The sequence below is a fragment of the Aethalodelphis obliquidens genome, unplaced genomic scaffold (genome assembly GCF_003676395.1).
Source record: "Aethalodelphis obliquidens isolate GAN/ISIS:26980383/991018 unplaced genomic scaffold, ASM367639v1 scaffold9, whole genome shotgun sequence".
NCBI classification, from domain to species: Eukaryota; Metazoa; Chordata; class Mammalia; order Artiodactyla; family Delphinidae; genus Aethalodelphis; species Aethalodelphis obliquidens.
The window spans coordinates 48122164-48135354 of record NW_020837953.1 but is presented as its reverse complement, the minus strand read 5'-3'; the positions used below and the strand labels follow the sequence as shown (position 1 = coordinate 48135354).

The following is a 13191-nucleotide window of genomic DNA, read 5'->3' as shown; positions in this document are numbered from 1 at the left end:
ACCCTCTTCTGATGCCATTTTCCCTGCTCAACACAGTCTTCTATCCTTTTCATTTACGTGTGGAAAAATCTTTGGAGGATGTGGAAATAAGTTCCTGCACATGGGGTTCTTGCACAAACATAACAGACCCCCACAACGAATGTGGACTCACCCTCAACGTCAAGTACGATGCAGACTGTACTAAATCATTCTGCCTGACTCATCTTTGTAAGGTGCTTCACAAATAGAACAGGATTTCAACGGAAACTAACCTGTGCCAATTGTAAAAATTCAGCTCCATTTAACTGACAAAAGGAAAAAGAACCGTACAAAAATAAATCTAATCCATCTGAAGCTACTTACTTTTACAAATATTATCGGTGCTAGTACAAAACATGACAAACAAGTAAGCTTTTCTCACTGCAAAAAAGAAACATAAGAGGAAGATAATCAATATCTGCCAGATGAGAAAGGACAAGGGAAGGGCGTTCTTTCCTCTTCTCACGTGGTATTCAGCCTGGAACTTAGTCTGCACGGGCCTTGGCTTACGCTGGGGCCCGAGCATAAAGGCATGCGTCTGAATTTGCTCTCATCTTCTGGTACCTGACTTTAAACAATTTTCGTAAGTGACAATTTAGATTTACCAAACTGATAGTTGATAAACTCCTTTCAGTAAATTCCTCTAGAATGATTTATTGCCAAAAGTGCAATGTGTTCCTCAATACAGGTATTCCACAAAGTAAAATGCACCCGGACCAGGTGAGTATGGTGTTAGCAAATATTCATCATTTCAAGCCAGAATGTCAACCCTACTCTAAGTACCACAGGAGGTACAAAAGAAATATGTCATCCCAGCCCTCAAGGAGATTATAAACTAGAGGGAGGTGTGTGTGTGTGTGTGTGTGTGTGTGTGTGCCCTAAAACCCCAGACACATGGATTTAACTAAACAATATGTAACAAAAATGCTAATATTAATGATAAAGACATAAGTTCAGGGCTGTCAGAATGCAGAGAAAACTTCGTGGAGGCAGTGGGGTCTGAATGGGAATGCAAAAGGTGGATTCAATTTGCTTTGGTACCAACAACAGGCTGGGGCATTTCAGGGGAATGCCCTGAGGAACCAGGAGAGACAGAACACTGACAAGCTGGCCAGAGGAGAGGCGCAGAAGAAGGCAGGAAGTAGGTAACAAATCAATGTGGACATCCACCCACCTGCTCATTCATGCAGCAAACATCTGGTAAGTACCTGTCATGTGCCCACACTGTTAGGGACCTGATGGCGAACCAGACAACTATGGTCCCTGACCACATGGAGCTTGCTTTGCAGTGGAAGAAAGCAGAACATCACCACAAAGGAGGCAGAAAATAGAGAAAACATCTAATTTGTAAGGGGCTTTAAAAAGGGAGCCAAGAGTTTGACCCTTCCTTACCCAATAAACAATAGGAAGCCAAAAGGTTTCTGGCTAGAGAAAGGTGATCAGTGCCGTGCGTTAATATCAACTTGTACGGCTTGACTAAAGCTGACAGAAGGCAAACCAGAGAGACCTGAAGAAAACTACAGCAGAAATGTAAGGCTGAGGTTATGAGGGCTGGTTGGCTGGCTGGCAGCCTACAAGTTGAAACAGAAATGAAGGGGTCAAAGTCGGCTGGAGTCGAGGGGGTTCATGGACTGAGTGGCTTAACAGGACAGTCGAGAAGGGGCTCAATACTATGCGGAGAAGAAAAGCCAAAGCGCATCCGGGGTTTTGACTGGGATGCATGGGTCAGGAGAACCTGGGAGGCAGACAGGCTTGAGAGGCAGGTAAATCTAACACGTAAGCAATAATGGGCAGAAGGCAGAGATGCGGGGCCCAAGCAGAGCACTTTAAACCAGCCGAGCTGGTGAGGACTGAACCTGGGGAAATTCTAAGGAAGACAGGAAATGAGCAACTGGCGACGTGAGAAAGGAGGGCAAGGAGAGCATCGCAAAAGCTGTAGGGGATTTCGAGGCTGTCAGTGGTGTCACAAACGCATCTGTACAGACTTAAAGCTAATAAAGTACTTTCACCAATATTTCCTCATTTAACACTTGAAGACTCATAAAATGTCTTGAGATTGGTATTAGAACCCCCATTTTACAGATAAAAACAGTGAAGATCAAAAAGGTTAACTAAATGACTTGTCTGAGATGGAGAAATTTATCTGATTATGTACCCCTGACCCAAAAGCTGGCTAGAAATTATGACTTGTGTGGCCTGGCTCAAACCGATCTTCAGTTCATGAACATTTACGAGAGTGAAAGGCAAACTACAGAGAGGGGACAGATATCTATACTAATCTATCAGACAAAGGACTCACCCAAATTCTATAAAGAATTCCTACAAATCAGTAAGAGCATTCCTTATTAACTTTTATGCTCATGATACTAATAAAAATATACTGGCATTTACTTTACATAATAATATGCCCATTACTGTGCTAAGCACTTACGTGCATTCTCGCTTAATTCTCCCAACAGCCCTATGACAGTAAAATTACTGTCTGGATTTTATGAATGAAGAAACAGTCTCAGAGAGGTTAAGTAACTTGCCCCGTATCAGGGGCTAGAGAGTCAAACTTGGACTTGACTTCAAAGGCTATGCTCTTTAAGCCACTGACCTCTTCCGAAGCTCCACCTCCATCTTTGGCCTTTTTACGCCATCATCAACACGCTCATAGGTGCCCAAAATGCCAGGTACTGGGCTAAGTGATCTCAGCTGTCCTTCCCTAAAACCCGCCTGTGTTAAGTATAGAGGTCAGATGCACACACTATATTTCTCATGATTTTGGAGGTTGGCCTTCTACCACCACTTTAGGACTCTTCCATTTTGAAAAGGTGGGCTTAAGAGAGAAACAATCAAATCGTGAATGTGTCAGAAAAGCTAAACAGGAGATTGATCAAACAATTGCAAGTTTCTACAGCTAGGAATAACCTTAGAACACTTAAGTTCTACTTAACATAGAAGGAAAAAAAGTTACAAAATTTATAGAACGCATTATCCCCAAGACGGCATTATAAGTTCAAGAAAGAACTAGGCGGGACTTCCCTGGTGGTCCAGTGGTTAGGGCTCTGCGCTCCCAATGCAGGGGGCCTGGGTTCGATCCCTGGTCAGGGTGCTGGATCCTGCAGGCCGCAACTAAAGATACCGCGTGCCACAGCTAAGACTAGGCGCAGCCAAAAAAAAAAAAAAATACAAAAAAAAAAAAAAAAAGGACTAGGCAATCGGTAACGACAGAACTCTATAAATACTAAAAAAATAAAAAAAGCAGGGCCCACATCACCTTTAAGGTTTGCGGGGCCGATGGGGAGTCCCATCCTCCAGGCACACCCCTTGCTGACAACAACACACGAGAACAAACGGGCCAAAGGAGCAGAAATTCTGATTCCTGATTAGAGGTCATTCCAAGGGCTTAGAAAAGACTTTCCTACCATTGTACAACTTTTTCATTTCTCTTCCTAGTCATGTCCATGTTTATTTGGGGCCTTTGAGACAGGACAGTAAATAAAAAGGCCAGCATCTGAGTGACATGAACTCAAGTTCCTTTCGGGGTCAAAAATGATGGTTCGGATCCTCTCTTTACATCCAGAGTTTGGCTTATTTTTTTCCTTCTCGTCCGTCTGCATCTGTTACATCCTGCCCACTCGTGCAGGATTCTTGTGGTTTGATGTCTGTTGGCATTTTACTGCTGAAGAATGTTCTGGCTCCAGCAAACCCAGGAGGGAACACTGTGCACTCACTGCAAGCAGAAGTGGTTCCAAATGTCCAAGAGCCAAGCAGGATGCAGCCATCAGGCCACGAGTTTCTCCAAGGGAGTGCGATCTGTATAACCCACGGGCCACGATGGTGGCAATGAAGCAGCAATATTCCCAATGGCCTTTTTGTTTGTTTGCTTTTGGTGCCCCCTTTTAAACATTTATGCTATTTTATTTTTTCATCTCTGTTAGCTGTCTTAAATCCTCTCTTGAACAAGGTAGGGTATAAATAAAACACATAAGTAAAATTGAAATGAAAGTTTAATAGAAGTGAACACTAAAATTCCACAGCCAAGCAAAACGTGTGGCTTGCGTATCCCATATTCTCTTCTCCAGGGTTTTATTACTGAACTCACAGCAAATATAAAAGCTTTCAATTGAATTCTCTTTAAGAAAGAAAGAAAAAAGAAGAAGAAAGAGGTATTTTGGTAGATAATGCAGAACTGGAGTTTAGAATTTCAAGATGCAATTGTTTGAAACGTCCAAAGCAGAAAGGTAATAACTAGCTTACAGTTTACTGAAGAAAACAATTTGAAAATTCAACCTCCTGGTGTTTGCTAATCCCATTATGAGATGACACTGGAACTAGCGGGACACCATGACGGGCCCCTCCCCACCCACAGGGAGACCCCCAGAAGCCTCTCTGAGCTCCACCCAGGAACCCTCCTGACCGCCAGTGCTGTCTTGCTGTCACTGGAGCAGAACCTCTGCCTCTGCCAGGTCCTCCCCTCTCTGCCTGGCCTCTTCAAAGCTGATAGCTCACAACAAGTTTATCTGTGGGTCCCACTCTGCCTCTACTCCAGACACCGTCTTTCTGGATCATCCCTTGGCTCTGCACTCCACTCCCATGCTTAACCCCAGCTTCCGGGAACCACTGCACCCGCCACCCAAGTCACACTCATGACCCTGCAGGAAGAGTTCAGAGGGAAAATCGTCTTTTGAAGAGAATAAACTCAGAATTTTGAACAGAAAGAACGAAGAAAGCTTTGGGAATTCATAACCTAATTCATAAATTCTGGCACTATGTTTTTTTATTATTACAGTAGCAGGTTTAGCCAGGATGAGGCATACCAAAGCCTTCTATGTACATGTATGTCTTTTTAAAATTAGCGAAACCTCATGTTTATCAAAATCCAAGAAGTAGCAACAATAAATATTATTAACCGAATACGTACTTTCGCCAGGTACTCTATACATACCCTCATGCTCCACTATCCAACATCTTGGCTCAGAGTGAGTACTTAATACATTTTCACCTGTTACCTACATTTCAACATCCAGGGAAACAGGGAGCAAAAAGGTTCAGCTCCTAGCCTAGAGGCACAAACCTCCCAGGGGTAAAACTGGGCTTTGAACACGGGCCTTCTGGCTGCAGAGCCCCACAGTGAGCCTCCTCCGTGAAGTGCGCTGCAGGTCAGCACAGGAGACTCTGAGGCTGAATGACGTGCTCAAGCTCACCTGGGTGGCAGGGCGGCCTGAGATCCTGCTCCTAAGGCATGCTCACTGACAGGACGAGGCAGGTTTTGGGACAACCAAGGCTCACACTACTTGCCCAGCACACTCGTTTTAAGCAGGGTCACTGTTGTGAACATACAACCTAATGCAGCAGATGGGAAACTCATTGAAGGAATGACCTTCTTAGACCCACCTTCACATCCCTCATTAAGACTAAATTACCTGCCCATAAGGTTAGATACGCAACGAAAGAACAAACACACAGCACCTCACTGCCTTAGGCACCTAAGTGTGCACCTGGTTTAGCCAACACTTTTACATTCAGTTTCTGCGGATGGCCCTGCCATCCTGGTTGGGGGGCTGGGTGACTGTCCCCCGGGTCAATCCTGGCTGTGACCAGCAGACCTTCCTCTAGTGCTCTAGCCTGTTCCTCCCATCTGCAGTCCAAACTTGAAGTTTTAGCCCCACTGTGTGACTGTAACCTACAGCCAGAGAAACCCAGGCAACCAAAAACTGTGGAAAGAACAACAGACCCTATACCAGGGAAGGAATGAAAATGCAGTTTTTATTTAGGTTTTGATTTTACGCTTCTAGTTTCACAGCTGTCATGGAAGGATAAAGATCCCAGAACACTGACCTCCATATGTGGACTACAAGAAAATACATTTTTACTTAAGTTCATTTTTTATTTAACGACTGTTTTATTTCAAAAGTGTTTAAAAGCTGAAAAGGAGATTGGCTCCTTTAAGGCTCAATCCACTGGGACCGGAGATTTTAAAACAGGTTATAAACATTGCAGACATGCATAAAAATGAAACTCTTTCAACTACAACGATGGTTAAGTAGGAATTAAACTCAAGTATTTAGGAATAAATCAGGTTTAAAATGTGTCAATCATAATGTCTATAAAGAGCATAGAGGTCAAGAAAATTTCACTCTTACTCTTCAGGAATCCTTTCTCCAAATAAATTTTGGCAAATCACCTCAGAAATCTCAAATCAGTTAGATTTCAGGCCCCTGATGATGCATCTGACTACCTAAACCAGAGACGCCAATCTGGTTTCAATGTGCCCAGTTAATGATAAACTATTCCTTCCCCTCAATGTGTGGCAGGCAGACAACGGCTCCATTCCGCAAACAGGAAATCCAGAACGCTAGAGAAAGGGAGTTTTGTTTTGTTTTTTTCTCTTTTAAGAGAAAGGGAATTATTAAAGGTCATGGAACTCCTGTCTAGCTGCCTGCTTCACTCCCTGGGATACAATTTAAGGGGATATTTTAAAGTTTGAAACATGGGCATGGGAGATTCTTAACCTGATTTTTTTTTTTTTTTTTTTTGCAGTACGCGGGCCTCTCACTGTTGTGGCCTCTCCCGTTGCGGAGCACAGGCTCCGCATGCGCAGGCTCAGCGGCCATGGCTCACGGGTCCAGCCGCTTCGCGGCATGTGGGATCCTCCCGGACCGGGGCACGAACCCGGGTCCCCTGCATCGGCAGGCAGACTCTCAACCACTGCGCCACCAGGGAAGCCCTTAACCTGATTTTTGACATTTCTATATCACTCCATTGTTATTATCATGTATTATGCCTGTAAATCTGAACCTTTTAAACAGAGTTCCCTGGTTTTGTGTCAGCTTGCTTCCATCTGAGACTCCTGGTGGAAAGTCTCTGAACTTTCTAACACGAGAGTTCTGAAGGCGCTCTGGAGCGCTGGTGGGAAGAGGACCTCGCCTCCTAGTTACACTTCAGTGTCATCAAGCCGTAGACCCGAATGCGAACACATCAACAGGGGTTATTACCTCCTTTTGACCACACAGGTAAAAATAAAGATTACTTCTATTTTTTCTCCCATTCTTCAGCTAAATCATGGTATTTCAACTTCAGGCTGATTTCTAATTTCACAAAAAATCCTAGTAAATATCAAGTCCAGAGATCACCTTCAGAGCTTCTCTTCTAGTGGAACCCTGAGAGAGAAAATCTCCACACCAGAGGGGATGGTGTTTTACACTGTTTGTTGACAACGGCAACACAAGATGATAAGCAAGAGGACATGTTTCATAGGGATTTCACCTACAGTCATAAATGTGGCGGTGCCTTCACTCATCCCGAGAAGTAAACATTTTTTTTTTTAAAAGAAATATTTCTTTGGCTTCCACCCATCAGTCCAATAACAATGACGGGTCCTAACACTCTGGTGGTTTTATACCTCTGACAAATGTTTACCTAGGACTCTGGCCAAGCCTATTATTTTATATCATTTGCAGCGGCCTAAGACTCAGTAAGCCTGGTAAACAGGTGAATAAATGGCTGCTCAATTACTGATAACCAGACTAACTATAAATGCGTGGAAAAAAAGGCTGGTTTCAGAAAAGCCGGTTTTATTTACCGCTTTGCTTCTAAGAACTGGAGAAAAGGAATAGCCCAGGGAATTCCCTGGCAGTCCAGTGGTTGGGACTCTGTGCTTCCACCGCAGGGGGCACGAGTTTGATCCCTGGTATGGGAACTAAGATCCCAGAAGCCGCACGGCACGGCCAAACAAAACAAAACAAAACACAAAACAAAAAGAATAACTAGCCCAATAGCTCCATTCAAAGGGGAAAAAATGAAGGCCAAAGGTTACCGTTGATTAGTTACAAGAATCTCCAGGTGGCCCTATGGCAGCCTAACAAGATCTGCAATTCCCCAAAATATTTCTTTGGGCGTTTCCATAGTAAGTAGTGACTAACACACTTAAGGGATTCTTATGAGGGGTGCCCAAGGAGTCCGGCAGCTCTGTAGTCTGAGGACTGGTAAGCTAGGGTGACAGTACAGCACAGAGATCAAGAACTGGGATTCCAGAGTCACAATGCCCAGGGCTGAATCCAGACCCTCTAGATTTCTAGTGGTGTGGCTTTGGGCAAGTTACTTAATCCCTCTATGCTTCATTTCCTCGGTTTTAAATCAAGAATTATCTGAATGCCTACTTTAAGGTCTGATATGAGAATTAAGTGTAAAAACATAAAGTGTCTATTCAGCACCCTGCCCCTGCACAAAGTAAGCCCTCACAAAACGTTAGCTATTATTAACATCACACAGACCTACTGACAACACAGACTTGACCAGCCCTAGTCTAGTCAACACAAGCTTGACTAGACCAGACTTGGCTACTTCGGATCACTGGAAAATCTAAGCCCAAATTAGAGGTTCTCTGGCAGGGCTGGGAAGACCCAACCCAGCAGTTTAGAAAGAAATAATCCACCTCGTGACCTGACCTTGGAAGCCTCCCTGACCTTCACGCTGACCTCAAATGGAGAATCAACAAGAAAGGAAAGTTACTGGGCCCCTACTAAGTGCCAGACACAGTGTGAGACTCTCTCGTGTTATCTTTCATCCGGTGAGGAAACGGGCGCACATGTCGAGGACGTGCTTGGGGCATCACTTGTTTCCTAGCTTATTCCTAACCTGGGCCTCCGAAATGAGGCTATTTGTCCGGGAGACTCTTCCTTGAATTTCTGGACAGCTGCACAAAAGGAGGACACAAGACACCTGCCTCTGAGCCTGGACTCACTTCAGAGGCGGGATGTCCCCATGAAAGACGCAGGGACCGGACAGAGTCCTGGGGAGGTTCCCGGGTAGCCTTGACCTTGGTGCCTAAGACTCGGTTTCCCACCCTGCGGGCTGGGGGCGATGACACAGCACCTGGGCGGGTGTGTGAGCCGAGCGTGGCACCGGGTCCCGGAGGACTTGGACCCTCACTCCACCTCCACCTCGGGGGCCCTGTTCCCTCCTGGGGGCGCGGGGGCCTCTGGCCTTGCCCTGACACAGCGCACGCGGCGCACCGGCCGCGGAGAGTTGGGGCAGAGGCCGGCCAGGACATCCCCGGCGCAAGGGTCGGGGCGGTGGGGACAGTCCGGCCGGCCGGCGATCGCGCACGTCAGCCGGGGTCACGCGGCCTCCCCGCCAGGCTCCGGCCGCCTGAGGCGGGAACGGGGCGGTCGCCGCCAGCTCGGTCCCCCCTGAGCGACCCGGCCTAGCCTCAGCCCCGACAGCGGCCCATCGCAGGCCTCACCTCCCTGCGCACGTTCAGCAACGAGTAATAGTCTTCATTGTCCAGCTCCTCCTCGCTCAAGGCCGTCGCCATCTTCGCAACCTTTCACCCCGCCAAACCGGCAAGGCCGTGCTCAAGAGGGACGGCCGTTCGCGGTCCAGACGGCGTGGGCCCGTGAGGTCGCTCCACAGCGGCCCCTGGCGGCCCGGAGTCGCGCCGCCGCCGCCCAGCCCTGAAGAAGCGCGCCTGCGCCCTGCTCCCCCGCGCGGCCGGGGGCGGGACGCGGCGCTTCCGGCCCTTGCACGTGCTGCGCTGGATCTAAAGCCCAGCCGGGGCGCGCAGGGGCTGTGCCCGGGCTGGAGAGGACGACTTTGTGGTCACACCCGGGGGTCGTCACTGTCTGGGCACTGGGGAGATAGGCCCCTGCTACACCCCCTGTATCCCCCGCCGGCCACCAGGGCGGGGCGCATCCGGATCCCAAATATAGCCCCACCTGGGCCGCTTCGCCAGCACCGCCCCGCAACCCCCCGCGGGAGGCTACTCCCGGCCCCACTTGCTGACTTGTCACAGGAAACTTACAGAATGTCATGTGTTCCTGCCTCAGTGGTCTTCGCCTTTTCTTTTGACCACCCGGAACCCTGCCCAGAGTACGGGCCTCCTCATTTTCATTTTTTATTATTGCCCTATATTTAGGGGCACCTGGCCATTTTTCTGCTGCTTAAATGAGGAGGCAGTAGCCATTGGGTTCCCGCTATAATTGTCTCTGGCCTGCTTGTATACCTACAGACCCTATCACAGAGCTGTTCTCTTGCAAATTTGTATCATAATTTAGCGTCGGAGCCTGATTGGTTTCAGTCTGCTGCCTGCTGCTCGGTGCGTTGTTAAAGATGTCTTGGTTACATGATGCAGTTATCAAGAGGAGGTGGACAGGAGAGCTCCCATGATCTTGTCACCGGTTTGGTTCCTGCTGCCCTGTACCGATTCTTCATTAATTCTCAGTAAGGTTTGTAAACTATCGATTTAGAACCATCCATTGCTGCCCTTCCTAAGCAGGCCTCCTGGGAAGCCCCAAACACCTGTCTGTGGATTTGAGAAGTTGATTTCTTTCTCTTGCTAATTTTTGACCAGATGTGCACCATCTGGGCCTGTGTATGGTCCCTTCCAAGTTGCCCAGCCCTGTTAAGAATCTTCTGGCATGAGACCCTTAGGTGTGCTGAGACTGGTTATTCAAGACTGTTGAGTCAGTGTGGAACAGTCAGCCCAGGTTGTAAATTAAGAGCTTTTTCTTTAACTGCGTGAGGTTTCCTCACAACAGCTTTCTTTCACAGACACTCATATTCCATCAGCTATTCCAGCAATTTTTTATGGTTTTTCCTTTTTTCTCCGTTGCAGAGCAGTGATGAGGGCTGAACTGCACGCTGACATTTGCTGGTTTTTAAGAATTTCTTACCGAGAGGCTGGAGGGAAAGCTACAACGTTATGATATTCCTTTTTTCCTCAGGTTTGTAGACATTAATTGGGCCATAATGCTCAGCTGGGTAGAGAAGTCCTTTGCCATCTTCCCTCTGCTTTGGAAAACACTGCCTCTAGGAATTACGTGAACGGAACGTAACATATGTCTCAGAACGCCCAGGTCTGTGTTGCTATGATTGAGAATGACCTGGTTTTCATCACCACTCTAACAAAATAAGTAGTGACTCAGGGATGCTCTGCGTTTTTGTCCTCTCTTGGGCCCACAGTATTTTGTATTATGGTTACTTGGAAAGTGGTTGTGAAAAATGGGAAATAAACTTAGATACACCACAGGCTTGAGAATATATTTACTTTGGAGGTTGGCTCTCTTGTTTCTCCCTTCCAAAACCCTAATCTATGGTGGGCAAGATAATGAAAACCAGGAGCAGTACAAATTTCGAAGTTAACACACACGTCCAACAAACTACTCACACCAGAGCAAGTGACAAAACTCAGCCACGTTCACTCACTTCCTTGCACTTTTGTTTTCTTTTTATTGGGTAAAGCCGCAAAGCAATTTGTCACTTAGCTGCAAAGCCTAATATGGAATACATTCATATAAGTATATGTACGTGTGTATGTATTATATATGTATATATAATTGAAACAGGAGGGAAGGGGGCAGGGCACAACCTTTAAAAGAATAACACAGTCGTTGAGGATATCACAAAAATTGGTTGGAACCGATTAGGTCCAAGATGGCGGAAGATTCAACTTCCAGTGGACCTGGAGCCTCATTATCTGCTCATTATAATACCTTAGCATATGCTAAATGACACACCCACAGGTGCCATGACAGTTCCGAGGCCAACCATAAAAGGCCAAAAGTGGGCAATACCCAATTCCTGGAAATCCCCACCCCTTCCCCAAAATAGTTGGAATAATCCTTCCACTCATTAGCCTGTGAAATTACCCAGCTGATAAAAACTAACTACCCCATATTTGGGGGACTCTCGCCTTCTGAGATGGCTCAGACTCTGTAGAGCGTGTTTCTCTCAGGGCTGCTCTTGCCTTTTGAGATGGACTGCATTGTTTCTGGAATGTGTATGTCTCTAAATAAATCCACTTCTTACCTACCACTTTACCTTTCACTGAATTCCTTCTGCTCTGAGACATAAAGAACCTGAGCTTCATTAAGTCCTGACACCAGGTGTGTGATCTTACTTGAAAGACAGTGGGTTCAAGTCCCAAATCTGAGTTTTGCCTGGGTTCAAGTCCCAACCCGAGTTGTGCAGTTTCATAATTGTTATTGAATTCTCTCATTGTTAAACAGTAAATGTAAGGATGTTCACCTCTACCGTCATCATGTTCAGAATGACCCAGAACATCTGGCCTCTCAGCATAGCCACTCAAGAAGTTTCCTTCGTTTAAGGACTCGACCCTGGGCCCTCCCGTCTAGCATGTAGGGTTAGGGTTCCCAGATTAAATACAGGATGCCCATTAAATTTGAATTCCAGATAAACAATGAGTAATTGCTAGTAATATTGCATGGGGCGTACACATATACTAAAAAAAAATTCATTGTTTATCTGAAGTTCAAGTTGAACTGAGTGTCCTGCATTTTTATATGTCCTGCGTCTGGCAGCCTCAACTAGAAACCCTACAATCCTTCCCCTTTTCTGGAGTGATGCTACGGAGAGATGAGGTGAGCAGCCTGAATCCACACCCCCTTCTCTGTAATTCAGGAGGAAAAGTCACCTATAATCTTTTTCTTATTCTCTTGTCACTGAGCCCAGATTGGACTGTCATGCTTGCCTGCCAGCCATTCATAGCCTTGCTCTCCCTCTCCCCTCGTGAACTCTGATAACCCTGTTAAGAGGAGTTAAGAAAAAAAAAAAAAACCTTAGCTAAAGAAAAGAAGGGAGAATCCGCAGGCACTCAAGAATTAAATTTTCTTGATGTTATCTCTTCCCTTAGCATTTCAGTGACTCGTCATCGTACTCTTTAGCCAAGAGGGTCGAGTCACCCAGAGGAAGAGCCACACCTGCTTGAGTGACATAGGGCAGCCTTGGCAGCGGTGGCAGGAGGCGCAGGCAGCAGTTCAGGGATGGACTGGAGGCCTCGGGACTCACCCGTTTTAGACCTTGCCATTCTGTCGAAGTATGCACCTCCCAAATCTCCAGGTCACACCTTCTGCCTTTGGGGCTCAGCATTCCACGACGTCAATGTCATCCATCTGTTGTGCCCGTGGTACTTACTGGTTTTCCCTGCTGTTTGCAACTTCACGTCCGTGGTCCCTCTGTGTTCATCTATCCTAATCCATCAGCTCCCAGCTGGGGTCCCATTCCAATCTGCTTTCTCGGCAGTTCAGTGATGTCATAATCCTTTGGCCTTTGGCTCTGTCCATCACATCCATTCCCAGTTTGGTTTGTCTCTCTTATCTACCTTTCCACACTCCTCCCCGGCTGTGGAGAGTAGCTGAGGAAAGTCTTGGAAGGTGCAAAGTTGAT

At 46.6% G+C, this 13191-nt stretch overlaps 1 protein-coding gene across 1 annotated transcript in view; it reads right to left on the bottom strand.

Moving 5' to 3' along the window:
• The window catches only part of DNAJC11 (DnaJ heat shock protein family (Hsp40) member C11), a 71819-nt gene extending 62392 nt beyond the window's left edge, over positions 1–9427 (bottom strand). Inside the window, exon 1 of the mRNA XM_027110330.1 lies at positions 9251–9427. Coding sequence (XP_026966131.1) covers positions 9251–9322 — 72 coding nt within the window. The 5' untranslated portion in view covers positions 9323–9427. The remainder of the gene's footprint in view (positions 1–9250) is intronic.
• Positions 9428–13191: the final 3764 nt, after the last annotated feature.